The sequence below is a fragment of the Hyposmocoma kahamanoa genome, unplaced genomic scaffold (assembly GCF_003589595.1).
Source record: "Hyposmocoma kahamanoa isolate Upper Pololo Valley unplaced genomic scaffold, ASM358959v1 94, whole genome shotgun sequence".
Taxonomy (NCBI): Eukaryota; Metazoa; Arthropoda; class Insecta; order Lepidoptera; family Cosmopterigidae; genus Hyposmocoma; species Hyposmocoma kahamanoa.
In genome coordinates, this window is record NW_020654878.1 from 2,754,341 (window position 1) to 2,769,339 (window position 14,999).

Sequence of the window (14,999 nt, forward strand, 5' to 3'; positions counted from 1 at the left end):
AACTAAGTAATATTCGACAAAATCAAAAGACAAGTATCCAGTATGAAGCTTCATTCGCATCACGCGTCTTTTCATTTGGTCAAGTATTACTTATTAATTGTTTCGGACGGATGTCAGACGGAGATCGAGAGTAGACCCCATATAGACCCCAGGGCCGAGCCCGGGACGTGGACGGGGCGTGCTAGTTTGTATCGGCCCGGACAACGACATGTGTGAACGTGTTCATACAAAATATACGCAACGATATTTTTTTAAGCCCCTGACGAAGCACGGCCCGGGCACATCCCAGATATGTGTGGATAGACCTTAATTGAGTCACAGGTGCTGTTCGAATCATATTGATTCGATCGAGATGTGCTTATATACCAAACCAAGATCGTAAAATAACCGCTATGCTGACATATTGTGACAAGCAGGAACAAAATAATAGTAATTTCTATACAAATTTTTTCCATCTTATATGATACAAACGCAACAACAATGTATTTTTAGGACGTCGTCGCCGATTCCAAGAGTAGGTAATAGTCGCAGAAATTTTAAGCTTTGCGATCTATGATTATCCTCTAAATCTTTTGTAATATTCAATCATTCGATTGCTAGTTGTTCAGTTACATTCTATGGATCCTAAATGATTGTATTCCGTATAACGCAGAAGACGTTTTATAATATACATACCATAGATGAGTATAAGTACTAGCCCCTACGTAATATTCTATATTTGGCCCCTGAAGTGATTGTCATAAAGGTCAAGGCGAAAACGTGGTCAAAACGAAGCTAGAAAAAAAGTATTTCCGAATTTTCTTACCGATTTGATTCTCTTCAATGGGGTCCGGAAATTGACAGTTCAAAAGTTTTACAACAATTTTATTTGATAAATTCAAAATATTCAAAACAACTTCAACTCTTTTTTTATATATAAAACTCGCTAAGTATACCTTCAAAAAGTCGTAATTAAATATTGAAGTAAACATAATACTTACACTTATATGATAAAAGAAATATCTTTTATATCTTCTAATACCTAATAAGGTAAAAGAATTTTCAAGTTATATTTAACCAACACAAAAGAGGAGGAAGTTCTCAATTCCACTGTTTTTTTTATGTATGTTACGCGATAAAATTTGTGAAACCGATTTTGATGATTCTTTTTTTGTTGGAAAGAAGGTACCTCAGTTGTGATCCCATTTAAATTTGAATAAAATATTCCACCTATAAGGGTGGCAAACTAGGGGATGAATGACTTTTTTTACACTTTGTACTGAGATTATAGCATTATGTTTCCGAGAAATGTAGGTTACATACCTCGTTAACAGAATTTTAAAATTATTTACCACCTACTGAACTGAACGACTATCAATCGACAATCGACAATCGCTTCTCCCCTTCAGTTCATTCCCTTAATAGTTAAAGTACCATAGTCTTATTATGTAAAGAATTAACTTAAAAGTTCATTTTCGAAATGTAGTTAATTTTTTTTATATCCTTTGAAAAGTGCTGACTCATTTTATGACAAGGCGCATTCCTCACAAATATGATGTAAAGAGGACTTTAAAAAAAACAAATAGTTGCCAGATCCCAATGAAGAGTCAAATCAATCAGAAATATTTCTTCCAAAAATTTTGATTTGAAATCTCTTCTAAGCTAGCCTGTATGTTTTAAGGAATGTCACCATCAAAAAAGGCACATTAATAGAAAATTGTACAATACATCGATTCTGTGACGATAGTTATTCGGCAGGATCAAGATAAGAATAAAAAACAAAATGTTTTTTATCTTCAATCTTATCAAGGCAAAACTACCTGACATTGAAAAGAGACAAAGTACTTATTCACCATAATTTTATTACATTGCTTATTTTTACGATAACTAATACAATAAAATCAGTCTTCATAAAATATTATTTAAGCATAATTTACAGCACTAAAATTATACAATCATAATAATGATATTAATAACTATGATTTGAATGGCCAAGTTCATCGTAATCCAAAAGCATATGTAAAGTATAAATAGGCTCCTTCAAAAAAAACATAATTTTCACAAAAAAGTTCAAACATGATATATCAAGATGTAATAGAAAAAATAAACATAAGCATTATATACAAACAAAGCTACACAACTATGGATTGTACATCTTACAAATAATTATAAACGTAACTTTAGACATATAAAAAAACTTGACTGAAAAGTATTGAATGCATACTGAATCAAATCAAAATCAAAGTAGAGTTCTGGAATACGCCCCTAAATATCAATATACTTAATGTTTCAGACAATCACACAAATTTTCTGGTCTCAAACTAAAGAATAGACCTATGAGTACCAGAGCAAACAAGTGAATTCTGGGGCACTACTCCAAAGACCCAGATCAGAAGTGATTCAGAAAAGTTAGTTTTCCAAATGCCTTCTACCAGAAATAGAACATGAGACCTCCTCATTTAGCGCTCACAGAGGTCTTCAAATTATAATGACTATGTAAAAAATCATTTACTACAACACTAGTATATGAAAAACAATGATGTTTATTATATAATGTAGATCCATTAACTCCACAACACCTAAGTAAACACTGTCACATAGATATGCCTTGAAATAGCTACAATGAAAACTTCTTAATAATAAAACTATGGAATATAGGATAGGCTAGTACATGTGCTATACTGTGCAAAACTAGCTTATAGTGGATTTTTTTATAAAACGCTGGAATAAAAGTTCAAAAATTACCAGTTATTTTCAATTGAAACAAATATAATTAAACTTTTAAACATTAAAAAAAATAATGAAACAATAAGTAAACTTGTCCATGTACATTCTGAAAAGTCTTTTAAATAAACAATTTACAAAATATCACAACAAAACATGTAATAATTTTAAAAATGCTATATTCAGGACAATACTTTTGAAGCCAATAAAATATTAAAGTAATTTGATCCAGCTGGATTCAAAGCAGCGACCTTGCCATACAGTGGATCACAAGGGGTGTCTTAACAGAGCTATGGAACAATAGATGCAACAAGCATATAGAGAAGTTGGTGGGGCCTGCTTTTTTGTTCCATAGCTCAGTTGGGAGAGCATCAGTCACAGTATGGCAAGGACACTGGCTCAAATCCTGCCAGATAAGGAATTTTTCTTTAAGAACGATCTTTGTATTAGTAATTATTATAACAAACTAGTGGAGTAATTTCACAAAAATAATTTAATACCATGGTAGTAAAATATCATGATACTCAATAAATTTAAGACTACAATAAAATATTGTTCACAATAACGTAATAAATACTTTCTAACATGTATTAAGGCATGAATCTGCATAATGCCTAGAGTTTTTAACAGACTGTGTTAATATCGACTTGTATTGCCTGTCAAACTCATCAGATCCGTCACAGCAGTCACAGATACCATCATTGATTTTACCAGATGGTACCATATTCAATTGCACCGGCTTCTTAAAATACTGGAAATCGCAATAAAAAATGCTATTTGGGCAAGCACCAGTACTTGGTTCATCACTACCATCGTTACAGTCGCAATAATCATCATTTAACTGGCTGTATGGTATGGTCTGTTCCGAATTCAAACATTTAAAAAAGTCATTTTTTCCTGTTCTGTACAAGAATAAGTGCGAGAACAAAACTCCTCGAATAAATCCAAATTCGTTAATGTACTTATCGGCATCAGAATGTAATTGTACTACATCGTATATGTTCAGCTCATTGGGGTCTAGAACTGGTAACACTCTATTCCCGTTCACGTCGTAAGCGGCATAAAGTACCTTCTGGTGGGACACACCCTCGGCGCCGCCGCCGGTCTCCGCCGTAATAGTGAAAAAGAAATACAACTGATACAAAATGAAGCTGGAGATCGTACAAACTGTGATAACTATCATGTTTTTCTTTTTCTGTATACCCATTATAGCTGGTATAGAAGTGTTTATCGACACTTACTTAAAATTGGCTTTAAATTCATTAAAACAATATTTATTTCACCACCGTTCAGTGGAACAAAATATGGTTTCTCTTGTAATTTCTTTTTTCCAATTCCCAAAGAGTAAACCAATTCCTATAGTGACACTCGTGACACTAATGACAACTGTCAACAGGATTAGGTTAATTTTTTTTTAGTGTTAATGGCTTTGCCTTCACATTTGTCCAATGCAACGTGGGTAAGCAGAATTACAGATTATGGAAGAGGTATGAAATTTGCATGAAAAAGGATGGTAGGTTGGGTAGCACATTAAAGCTTGATGTTATTATTTTCGATAAATAAGGCCTGTACCTTAGAATAATAACGCATAGAAACCTAGCCCGCACACGCTAAGTGAGGCAAATTGAAGCGCGCCAAAAGGGCCTACACGAGCGGGCGGGCCTTCAGTGCTGAAGGTCAACTTCCACCGCGAGCAGCTCCAGAATTTTAGCTAATAATGACGAAATGTGCGGTAAATGAGTGTAACAATACGTCAGACAAACATAAAATAGATAACTAACATTACATTCCACAAGGAAGTAACGCGTTTCAACTTGTATTTTTATATAAATATTCACTAAAACCGAAAATTAACCTACTACTAAAACTAGCCTACATGAATTTGATTGTTGCCTCACTTGTGACAGTTCGTTTGATATGAAACTATCATTCTATGCGTTATTATTCTAAGCCAACACGTCTATTTTGGTAACGTGTACGGACTATAGCCTAAAATTGTTTCCTTAAACAAAAACATGTGCGGCCTGTACATATGTATATGCATACATTAAATATAAAAATATAGAATCAAAAGCACGGCAAACTATACACTTAAATTCGATTTTCTCCTGTTTGAGATAAAAACGGTTCAAAGTTTTAAGCTTGATGTGCACTTCCCTGAAGAAGAAAATTAGAATAATATTGATCTCAGATTACAAAACATGTTTTTTAATCTGAGATATTGATATTGATATCGACAATATTCAGTAAAATCAACTCTACATAATACGAACACAAATTACGCTTACTTTTGCTTTGTGCATGAGTTACATACGAGAAAATAATTGAAGAAGTTGTATAGCGTATAGCGCCTACTTACTTGTAATAAATAAATATCACGGAGATTGTACCCTAAAAGCGCAATTTGACAATTCTTGTGTGGATAAAATGTTAGTGGAATATTTTTTATTTATTTGGGGAATTAATTGAAAACAGTTTTTTCCGATGAAAGTTTTAGTAAATTGATTCACCATGAGTTACCTGACGGTGGACCGACAAGTGTCGGGCACGGACAAGTCTGGAGACGATGGGAACAGCGATGATCTTGAGGTACGATAACAGTAATATGCTAATATTTGTTATCAGCAATTATTTTCAGGTGATTTACCAAAGGGAAACCCTTTGCTCAGTCTATTTTTCAAATGAAAATAGTAACAGGTTTTGAAATCATTCATCCTTTATCCTGTTAAACTGTATGGATAAATTTTTAATGACGATATTTTGGTTTACATTTAATTTGTATTATTGCTTTGTCGTTTATGTTTTCATTGCTTCGCACGGTTCTCTTCTATATTACACTCCGTCTTTAGATCAAGGTTTAATAAGCCAGTTCTATATCTGGGGATTTGTAGGTTTTTTTTTTGTTTACATAATTTTGTAAACAGTCCAGTGTGTAGTTTTATGCAAAAGAATAAGCAATTAAGCTCTCTTTTTTGCTTTATAACGTTATTTGCATGAGCTAAACGAAGTAAGAATTAAGTCAACAACTAAGATGGAAAACTAAAGTGGCAGATACATTAAAACATGGCCTAAAATCAAAATGGAAGTGGGCCGGACACATCCTACAATACAGTGACAAGAGATGGACACAACTGGTAACAGCATGGGAAAGTTGTATAGTCAACTTCAACAACCAAAACTAGCCTAGATTTGATGTAGCTTGATGGTGGCCTATAACCAACTAAACTTTAAGGGTTAAGGGTTTTAAGTTTAGGGTTAAGAACCTTGTAGGAAGCTGTTAAGTTATATCTGATTTAATTAGTTATGTAAATTTCTCTTTTAAATTGTTCATCTAACTTGCAGGTAGACAACTCTAAAAGTGTGTTGCTGAAGATAGCTAATCTATATGCGGAGCAATTGATGAGTGACCTTACACTGGAAGTTGGGGGAGTTGGTTACCCTGCACACCGGCTTATACTGTGTGCTAGCAGTGAGGTGTTTCAGGTACGAAAATGAAATGGATTTGACTAATTTACTGCCCTTATACGTAATCTACAGTGGTTACCACTAATTACTAGAAGACTAGGCCTGTAGATTAGAAAAAGAAACTGTAGTATTTAGAAGATAACTCAATAATACTGCGGATGCAGTCATGTGCACTACATCTGCGTTGATGCATATTACTGATGACGTCTTGACTGTTGCTGACTATGGAAAGGGTACTATTCCGGTACTACTGGACTACACCCGAGCTTTGAATTGTGTCCCTACGAAGTTAGAATAGAGTAATAATAAAATTAAATCCATTGGTTTTTCGATCGCAGTATGTAAATGATTCATCAATTTCTTTACCAATTGTAGCCATATGGGTTTGTGTTCTGACAGTAGAGGCAGTCTTAGGAAATCTAGACCACTTAACTTGAGATGAGGTGTGATTCAGGGCTTCGTACTAGGACCTATACTCTTTTCCTTATTTACGAGTAACTTGCCATCTGCTATCACCCATTGCCATTACCATTTGTATGCTGATGATACCCAGTTGGACATGCACATTCCACCAGATCCTAATGACGTTATGGCAACTGTTACCAAAATATGTTCAGATTTGGATTCAGTGGCCGACTGGTCTGATTGTCATGGCCTCATTCTGAATCCAGGGAAGTGTTTTTATCGTTTTTGGTAGGTATAGACAAATCAAATTAATTAAGGATATGGATCCTGTGATAACTATTAAGGGTACTTTAATTCCAAGGCAGGATTGTGTTTGCACTCTCAGTCTTCTCATGGATGAAGAGCTTAGATTCTAACGACATGTTGTCCAGAAAATAGGTTGTTGTTTTGGCGTTCTTAGGTTCCTATATAATTTGGGACGTTGTTTAAGTCCAAAAATACAGTTGCAATTATGTAATGCACTGGCGTTACCTCATGTGCAGTACTGTGACGTCATTGTTGCCCTCGTCTGTATATTAAGACTGGTAAGGCTATTCAAAGAGTGCAAAATTCTTGTATGCATTACAGTTTTAGAACACATAAAAGGGAACATATTTCACCATATCTTGTTGATAACAAACAGCTTAATATGGCTAATTCTAACTGAAATTAGCCGATCCTTACATAAGTTTAAGGTTCCGATTTACCTCTTTGAAAAACTGATACCGAAAAGCAGTCTTTCTTTTTTGCGAGGTCGGGGTCGTATTTATAAGTTACCTGTCTATACTTTGATCGGGACTTCGGGTTGTTTTAAATACGCCGCTTCCAAGGTGTGGAATGGTCTTCCCCCGTCTGTGCAAGACTGTCATATTTAGTCATTACATAGTTTCCATAAGAAATGTTTTAATTGGTTATTGTCCAGGCAAACCATGGAGGTAGGCATTGTAGTGTAGTTGTGTGGGGATAGTGCTCTGTGTGTAATAGTAATGAAAAATGTATATAACAACTCATGTGTGTGGTAAATATCTAATAATCGGCTTGAAATCTTAGAACTAGAATGATAATGTGTGTTAGTTCTTTTTCTTTTCTTTTTATGAACATGGCAGGCTGCAGCAGAATATCAGCGGCGTTGTGAAACACTCCGCCATTGTGCTGAGCTACAGACCTTTTTACCTCACAACACTAGCTTTATATTTTTATATTTACTTATTGATGTGTAGAGATAAATAAACGATTTTATTATTATTTATTTACTCCAAAAATATAAATTAAACGTAACAACAGAAACCTACATCAACTACATGTACGATTTTCTGAATTGAAATTAGTTTGTTCTGGACAGTAAGTTATGGTAACTAAAATTTACAATCACATACCAATTTACATAAAAAATTCAAGAATTACATTTTTTTCCAAACATTTAAAAGAATTCCTCATCAATGAAAGTTATTATAATGTTAACATAAGTTTTTAATGACAAAATATAATTTATTATGTAATTAATTTTAGATATTTCCGATATTCTTCTCAGTTTATCTTATGCATGTATAATTGTAATGATTTATTTAATATGATCACAATTTTATTTTATTACTTTTATAATGAGTAAGTACCATATGGTCATTTCAAGGCACTGTACTTAATATAATATAAGTGTGACAATGCAATAAATGAATAAATATGTGTGCCATTAAATGCTTCAGGTGATGTTGATGAACCGTGAGTGGAGTGAATGGCGCGAGAGCCGCATCGTGCTGCAGGAGACGCCTACAGCTGCGTCTGTGTTCCCACACTTCTTGAAGTGAGTGTTACTCAGGACTTATATTTTATGCCCTGACTTTGAATTTGCTCATTTTCTTGAAAACTGGCCATTGTAATTTACAATTAATTATGGTAATATTTGGCGTTCTGCTAAAACCTAGTAGTTGTAAAGAAAGTTGAATTAATGAATATTCATTTAATAATTAACAATCGATGTTGCCTTACTAATTTTTATCTTGTTTAGTCAGCAACTTACTTTTCAAATTAAAAGTATTTTATAAGCATTAATACAAAGATCGAACACTTAGAAAAAATTCCTTCGATCCGGCCGGATTCGAACCGACGTCTTCTAGCATACGCTGTACCAACTAAGCCACGGAACGAACCAGTGGACTTCACGAATTTTTCTATGTGCTTATTGTCGTATCTTTGTTTTTGGTTTTTCAACGACTTTTTAGCCGTAGCGCTATCTATGAGAATACTATGAAAGTATTTCGTCACCCAGTTAGATACCTTTACAGCTACCAGCCCCGGCTAGAGATGTCACTATTTACTGTATTTAAATTTATATTGAATTGATATTCAATTATTTTATGTGAAATTACTCCACTAGATTGTTATAATTATTAAATATTATTATTATTATTATTGTTATTATTATTACAAAGCGGATAAGACTTCTGTTCATCTACTCACCCAATGCTACCTCTTGATGGGCGTACGAAGTTCCATACTGGGAAGGCACATGCCACAACCAGAGGACATTAAATCTGTCAGAGCCAGGAAAGTCCTTCATTTCTTTAATGCTGTCGGCCTTGGCTCTGCACTGTAATTAGTGGTGATTACAATAGATCAGTCAATGGTCGCAGTGACAAGGGGATGCATAGGCCCTGAATGAAGCAACCCTAATAATAATACAAGGTATATTTTTGTCAACTTAACAAGGACAGCTCCGACTGAGTTTTTCAAATCATTTAAGTTCAAAAGGAATCCACGTACTGCAGAGCATTCCCTTCAGTTCCATAAGTCGTTTTTCAACGTATCTCTAAATGTTTTCACTTCAGGTACTTCTACACAGGCCAGATTCGGATATCGCATCAGACAGTATTGCCAGTTCTATCGCTAGCTGACAAGTACAATGTTAGGGTAAGTTTCAAATTTGATCATATGTGAAATTGTTGAATTGAATTATCTTTAGAATATTTGAAGACAGTTATCGGGTTCTTTTTTTTTTTCATTTTGTTTTTGGCAGTTGCCATACATTGGATATGAAACTGGTTCCCGGCCCGGAGCGGCGTTTGTTTGAAAAAACAAATAAACGCGTTTTTTATCCGAAATAACAGTATCATTTCCTATGTGTAACAATCGCGAAAACTTAAGAACTCGATATCTATACAGGTTAGCGTGAAACACACGGAGACCGGGTGCGGGTGGGGCTTGGGCCGGGTCGGGACGGACGCACACTGAGCGCGGGCGCGTGCATCCGTCTCGCGTCCGCTATGGGTGTATATGTGTTGTCGTCCTATAAATACACGGAATTAGACCTGTCGCGGTCCCGACCCGAAACACGCCCGATCCGCACCCGCTCTCTGTGTGTTTCACGTTTAAGTTTTAAAAACTGAATTTAAAACAGGACGCAAATATTTTAAAACAGTCTTGAAAACCTGAATCGTACTTCTCTGAAAAATTTATCGGTAATCGCCCTTTCTATAAAACACCGACTATATACAGGGTGACTGGTTGAACGAAATAAATATTTAAAGTGGCGAATGAGTAGCTGATACACACCCCGAATATGTAAAAATATCGCCTCAAAACATTATAAAAAAAATATATCGTACCATTTTACAAATGCTAATACTCTGTTCGTTTGAGCTACTCTACGAACAGCTGATTGTTAGGAAAATGAACCGCCCGTCGCCGCGCCGCGCCCCGCGCTACGAGCGCGTGTCAAGCCTCTCTCGCTTAAAATGTTTTAAAAATAATTCCATTTTCCCTTCATACTTTGATTTTGGCTTAGGACAGGCAAAAATACCAATTAAACTACGATAAATTATTTTTTAAAGTACACAATATTTTAGGCAGTTGTAAAACACAAACTAAGCTAGTAGGTATGAGCATGGTTTGGTATTTTTGGCGTATTTAAAAAATGGAATCATACCTGTTTACAATAATTAATTTTGATTAAATTTACAAAGTTACAGCAATCTTAACAATGTACGGGTGAAGACCGTCTCTGTGTAAGAGTTTCCACACTGTCCATTGTGACACTCCGAATCGTCTTGCTGCATTTCGAGTACTCCGGCGTGGGTCATGCTCAAAGTATTCAAAAATCGCTTCTTGTAGGTCCACTGGATACGGATCCCTTCCTCGCCCTTGAGCATGCCAGGGCACAGTGAACTGCCCAAAAGTCCTCAAACGAAAATTGAGTCCTAACATTAAAGTGTAGGATGGAACTCGCCGATTAGGGAACATTTCACGGTACAGGTCCCTAGCACCACTAACTACATCATTTGCCATAACATAACACCGTATCATGTCCCAATACTCCTCATTTGTGTAGTGATAAGGCATCGTTATGTGTCACTGCACTCCACGGAATTACACAGTTGAATAGACCGATGTATCACGGAAAACAAAGATCGGCGCGGCGGCGGCGGCGCGTGCGTTTAATCGCAAAATCACAACGTCCTGACTTACAGAAGGGCGTAAACGAACTAACCCGGCGGACGGCGGGACGCGCGGGCGGGATTGGGGTACCCGGCGCAAGCGGCCTTCAACGAGTAGTGGCGGGGGTGTCTAATGCACATGCGCAGAAGATTTTGTTTTGACGAACGCGGTGTCACGCGCAGAGTAATACAAAATGTTAGAGCCAGTATTTTCTTTAAATAAAAATGTTTAATATTTTTTTTTTACATACTCGTGTTATTTTTACATATTCGGGATGGGTATCAGCTACTCATTCATCTCTTTAAATATTTATTTCGTTCAACCAGTCACCCTGTATAAACAAACATCTTTTTTATTTATTAAAAAAGCTATAATCAGTTATTTGAAATAATACATTCAGGCATTACTCTGAAACTAGAAATAAGAAATAATAATATTAATAGAAATAGAAGTGAATTACTTTGTAACTCCGCGAAGCCAGTGAAGGTTAAGTCGTGCGAAATAATTGCGCTTGTGTGTGCGCATGCAATTAATTGAGAGTAGCAAAGTTACCATCCATCTTTAGTAGTTCTTCGGAATTCCGAAAAAAGAATGTCTGAAAAGCTTTCTCCTTTAATAATGGCCAGAGAAAACCTTGACGTACTACAAAAACCTTTTGTTTACATATATGTCCTTTATTTCTAGGATTTAGTGACACTCTGCCTTAGCTATATGACACAGCATATCGCGCAAGCGGCGAAGCTTGGCCAGCTTATCGCCTGGATGCAGTACACCATGGCGTGTGGACATTACGAAGTCGCCAAAGTGAGTCATAGTTTATTTTCAATTATGTTCATTGACATAATACAATACAATCATTTATTTCATATGACAAATATATACTATTTAAAATACAATGTCAAGTTATAATAATGATCGCTACTAATATAAACAGCAATAATAAATATAAAACAAAATAATACAAGTACCACTTACGGAAAAAAACTTACTATCAGAACGGCTGTGGCCAAAAGTTACACTATCATAATTTTAAATACTATGTAATCTTGATAATTATTGGTCGTAGTTTCTAATTTAAAAAGAGGTGACAACCCTTACCCTGATGGTATATCGGTGAAAGTTCTATAGCTATTATTTGCAAGTAGTAGTAACAGTAGAGCTCCCTGTGATAGAGTTCGTCCAGGGTAGTATGGCCACCTTACCTATTTCTGCCACCAAGCAGTAATGTCAGCATTACTGTGTTCCGGTTTTGAAGGGTAGGGGTACTGGTAAAATTACAGGCACATGGGGCTTGTCAATTTATGTCTCAGGGTGACGGGCGCGGTGGTAGTGCCCCTAAGATCTTTGCAATTTAAAGCTCTGAGTGGCACTGTAACTGTTATGGACAGGCGTGTAGCTTACCATCACGCGCACGACTTGTTCGTCCCGTCACTTGATGTTCTAAAAAAATACTTCCGTTTTGATTTCATATTGAAGTTTTGATCAATGTGCTGTCATCTAGCGGTCAATAGTTGAATGACGACGAATTCAAGATGTCTAGTTAGTTCTCCAAAAAAGATTCGACGTTTCGTAAGGATTACTTTTGTTTCTTATAACAAAAAAATTATTATGATAAACAGAAAAATGAAAATGTATTAAAATGAAATAAAATAACACTTAAATATGGTAGGAAACACCACACTTGGATAATATATATACATATATATCCAAGTGTGTGACTATCATTTTTGCACTCCAAAGTAGCAAAACAAGTAAAAAAACAAAGTATTTTCGAAATACAACGACGGCGACGTCAAATAAATAGTAGATTATTGCAGAAGCCGGGAAGTACGGGTTTGCTGGACGAGTATGAGTTATTTTATTAATACGAGTCAATCAATTCCCTTTCCCGCCAAGGCATATTATAGTGTTTTTCCCAAACAGTGTGAGGAAATAATAAAAGATTAAAAAGAGAAAGATTTATAATAGAAAAAGTAAAAATAATTAAATAATTAAATACTAAAGTATTTTTGTTAGAGCTCTTCTCACTAGAACTCATTTTGACGATGAAAATAAAAAAGAAATGAAAAAATAGGAAAAATTATTTACCGTTTTTTTTTTCTTTTTTGTTTCATTTTTAGTAGTCATAATTATATTAATTAATTTATTAAAATAATAAATTAATTAGTAACGCTGGGCAGTTGGCTAGATATGAGTTTTTGTTTTGTCTGTTTACATAGTTTATTGTTAATAGGCAGATTTAAAAGTTTATAGCAGCGGACGGTAATGGATCTTCATACTTACTTTTCTGGACTTGGACGGGAAGAATTCGCACGGTCCGTAAATGACAAACTTCCGTTTCGTTTTGTGAAAATAATACAAACATTTCCGACCATGTTTGAGAAAAATAAAAACACAATTTCTTCTAATAAAATTCCTCTATAACGTGAAACAAAAAATCCAACAAAACTCGTTCAGTCGGGTATAAAATGTTTCATCACTTAGACCACTCTTTAGATTTGTGGGTATGTGTTCGTAGAATCAGAGACCTTTAACTCGCTGGTTTCTATTTGTGTTGTTGTCGAGAATCCAGCATCAACGTCACCAGGCCACCGAAGAGTGAGGCATCGCCGCCGCGGGAGACGGGCGTCCAATGAGCGCCCCACCACTTTTTATTCAAGTTTAGAAATTCGCTTCAACGATCGCCGATAGTGCGCACACGCATTGCTTTATAATATGTTAAATAATTAAATCTTAGTCAAATATCGTGTTACGTCCTTCATTTTCATCCATCATCCAAGTTCATAACGTCATAGTATTCAGTTGTACTATATCGTAATATTCGCGTTTTATAGCTCTTAATAAATAAATAATTATGATAATCCCACTTAGTGCAAGATGTGTTTTATCTGTTGCTATTTGTACGTCTTGTAAAAATACACTCACCAATGTAAATTTAACTTGTTATTGAAGAATCTTAAATTGAATCTAGTGAATTTTAAAAGGAAATAAGAAATTCGACTAACTTATCTTACAGGCAAGCGTCCTGCCGTTTCTCTATACAGCGAACACACATGTTAGCGTAACGAATACAAATTAGAACTTGTATCGATTATTGTCATACCTTAAGCACGTAATCGATTCGAATTTATTATTATAATTGAAAGGTTTTTCATATTAATTATATTTCTTTAAAAAAGTACGTCTAAATTAATGCCTGCCTGATATCATTTCTTAACTTAGTTTAGCTATAATAACTTTTAAAAGTATCTAAATTCCTTTCTAAAAGAAATGCCAATCAATCAAGCATCGGTCTATCAAAAGCGTTAACCAACGAAATCACAGTCTATTAACCCACCAAAACGGTGGTAGGGCGAAGCTTGGTGGTATGGTCACAATAGAAAATTTATGCAGTCTGTGTTCGAATTTCCTAGCCAGAGGTAATATTGTGGATACTATGGGTGCCGTATATAAAGGTAGTTCATTTATACAGGTATGTACTAACTGTCTTCTTTTATTATGTAATTTAGTAACGAACTATCATGTATATTATTTGATTAAAAGGAAATAAATGATTGAAAGTGAATTGTATTAAGCTGTTTCATTTTATGCCTTAAATGCTACCTTACTTACCCAAGTCTTCACTTGAGAATTTGCTAACACACAGAACAATAAAGTACAACAAAGTACAGTAGAAGTGGATAGTTAGCGTTTAACGCGTGCCAACTATAGGTCTCGAAAGACATATCTCAGCTCAGTTCGCCATTTTCGCTTTGTATGGTATGGTTGTGCCATTCTTGCGTGCAAATTCTCTAAAATCCTAGAAAAATGCCTTATTGTGCTGTTTTGGATTGTGAAAATGATAGCCCCATCAAAAATATTATCCGTGTTGGTATTTCATATCATCAGAAAGCCTTATTTAAAAAAAAATCAATTTTCTGTTTATCGAAATATTTTGTATGTACAAGAAACGAAAG

The 14,999-nt window shown here is 35.1% G+C and overlaps 1 protein-coding gene across 1 annotated transcript in view; it reads left to right on the forward strand.

Annotated features, from left to right (window-relative positions):
* Nucleotides 1–5,214: 5,214 nt before the first annotated feature.
* The window catches only part of LOC113237846 (BTB/POZ domain-containing protein 17), a 33,398-nt gene continuing 23,613 nt past the window's right edge, over nt 5,215–14,999 (forward strand). The window contains exons 1-5 of the mRNA XM_026474539.1: nt 5,215–5,292; nt 6,046–6,186; nt 8,316–8,413; nt 9,438–9,519; nt 11,728–11,847. Coding sequence (XP_026330324.1) covers nt 5,215–5,292; nt 6,046–6,186; nt 8,316–8,413; nt 9,438–9,519; nt 11,728–11,847 — 519 coding nt within the window. The remainder of the gene's footprint in view (nt 5,293–6,045; nt 6,187–8,315; nt 8,414–9,437; nt 9,520–11,727; nt 11,848–14,999) is intronic.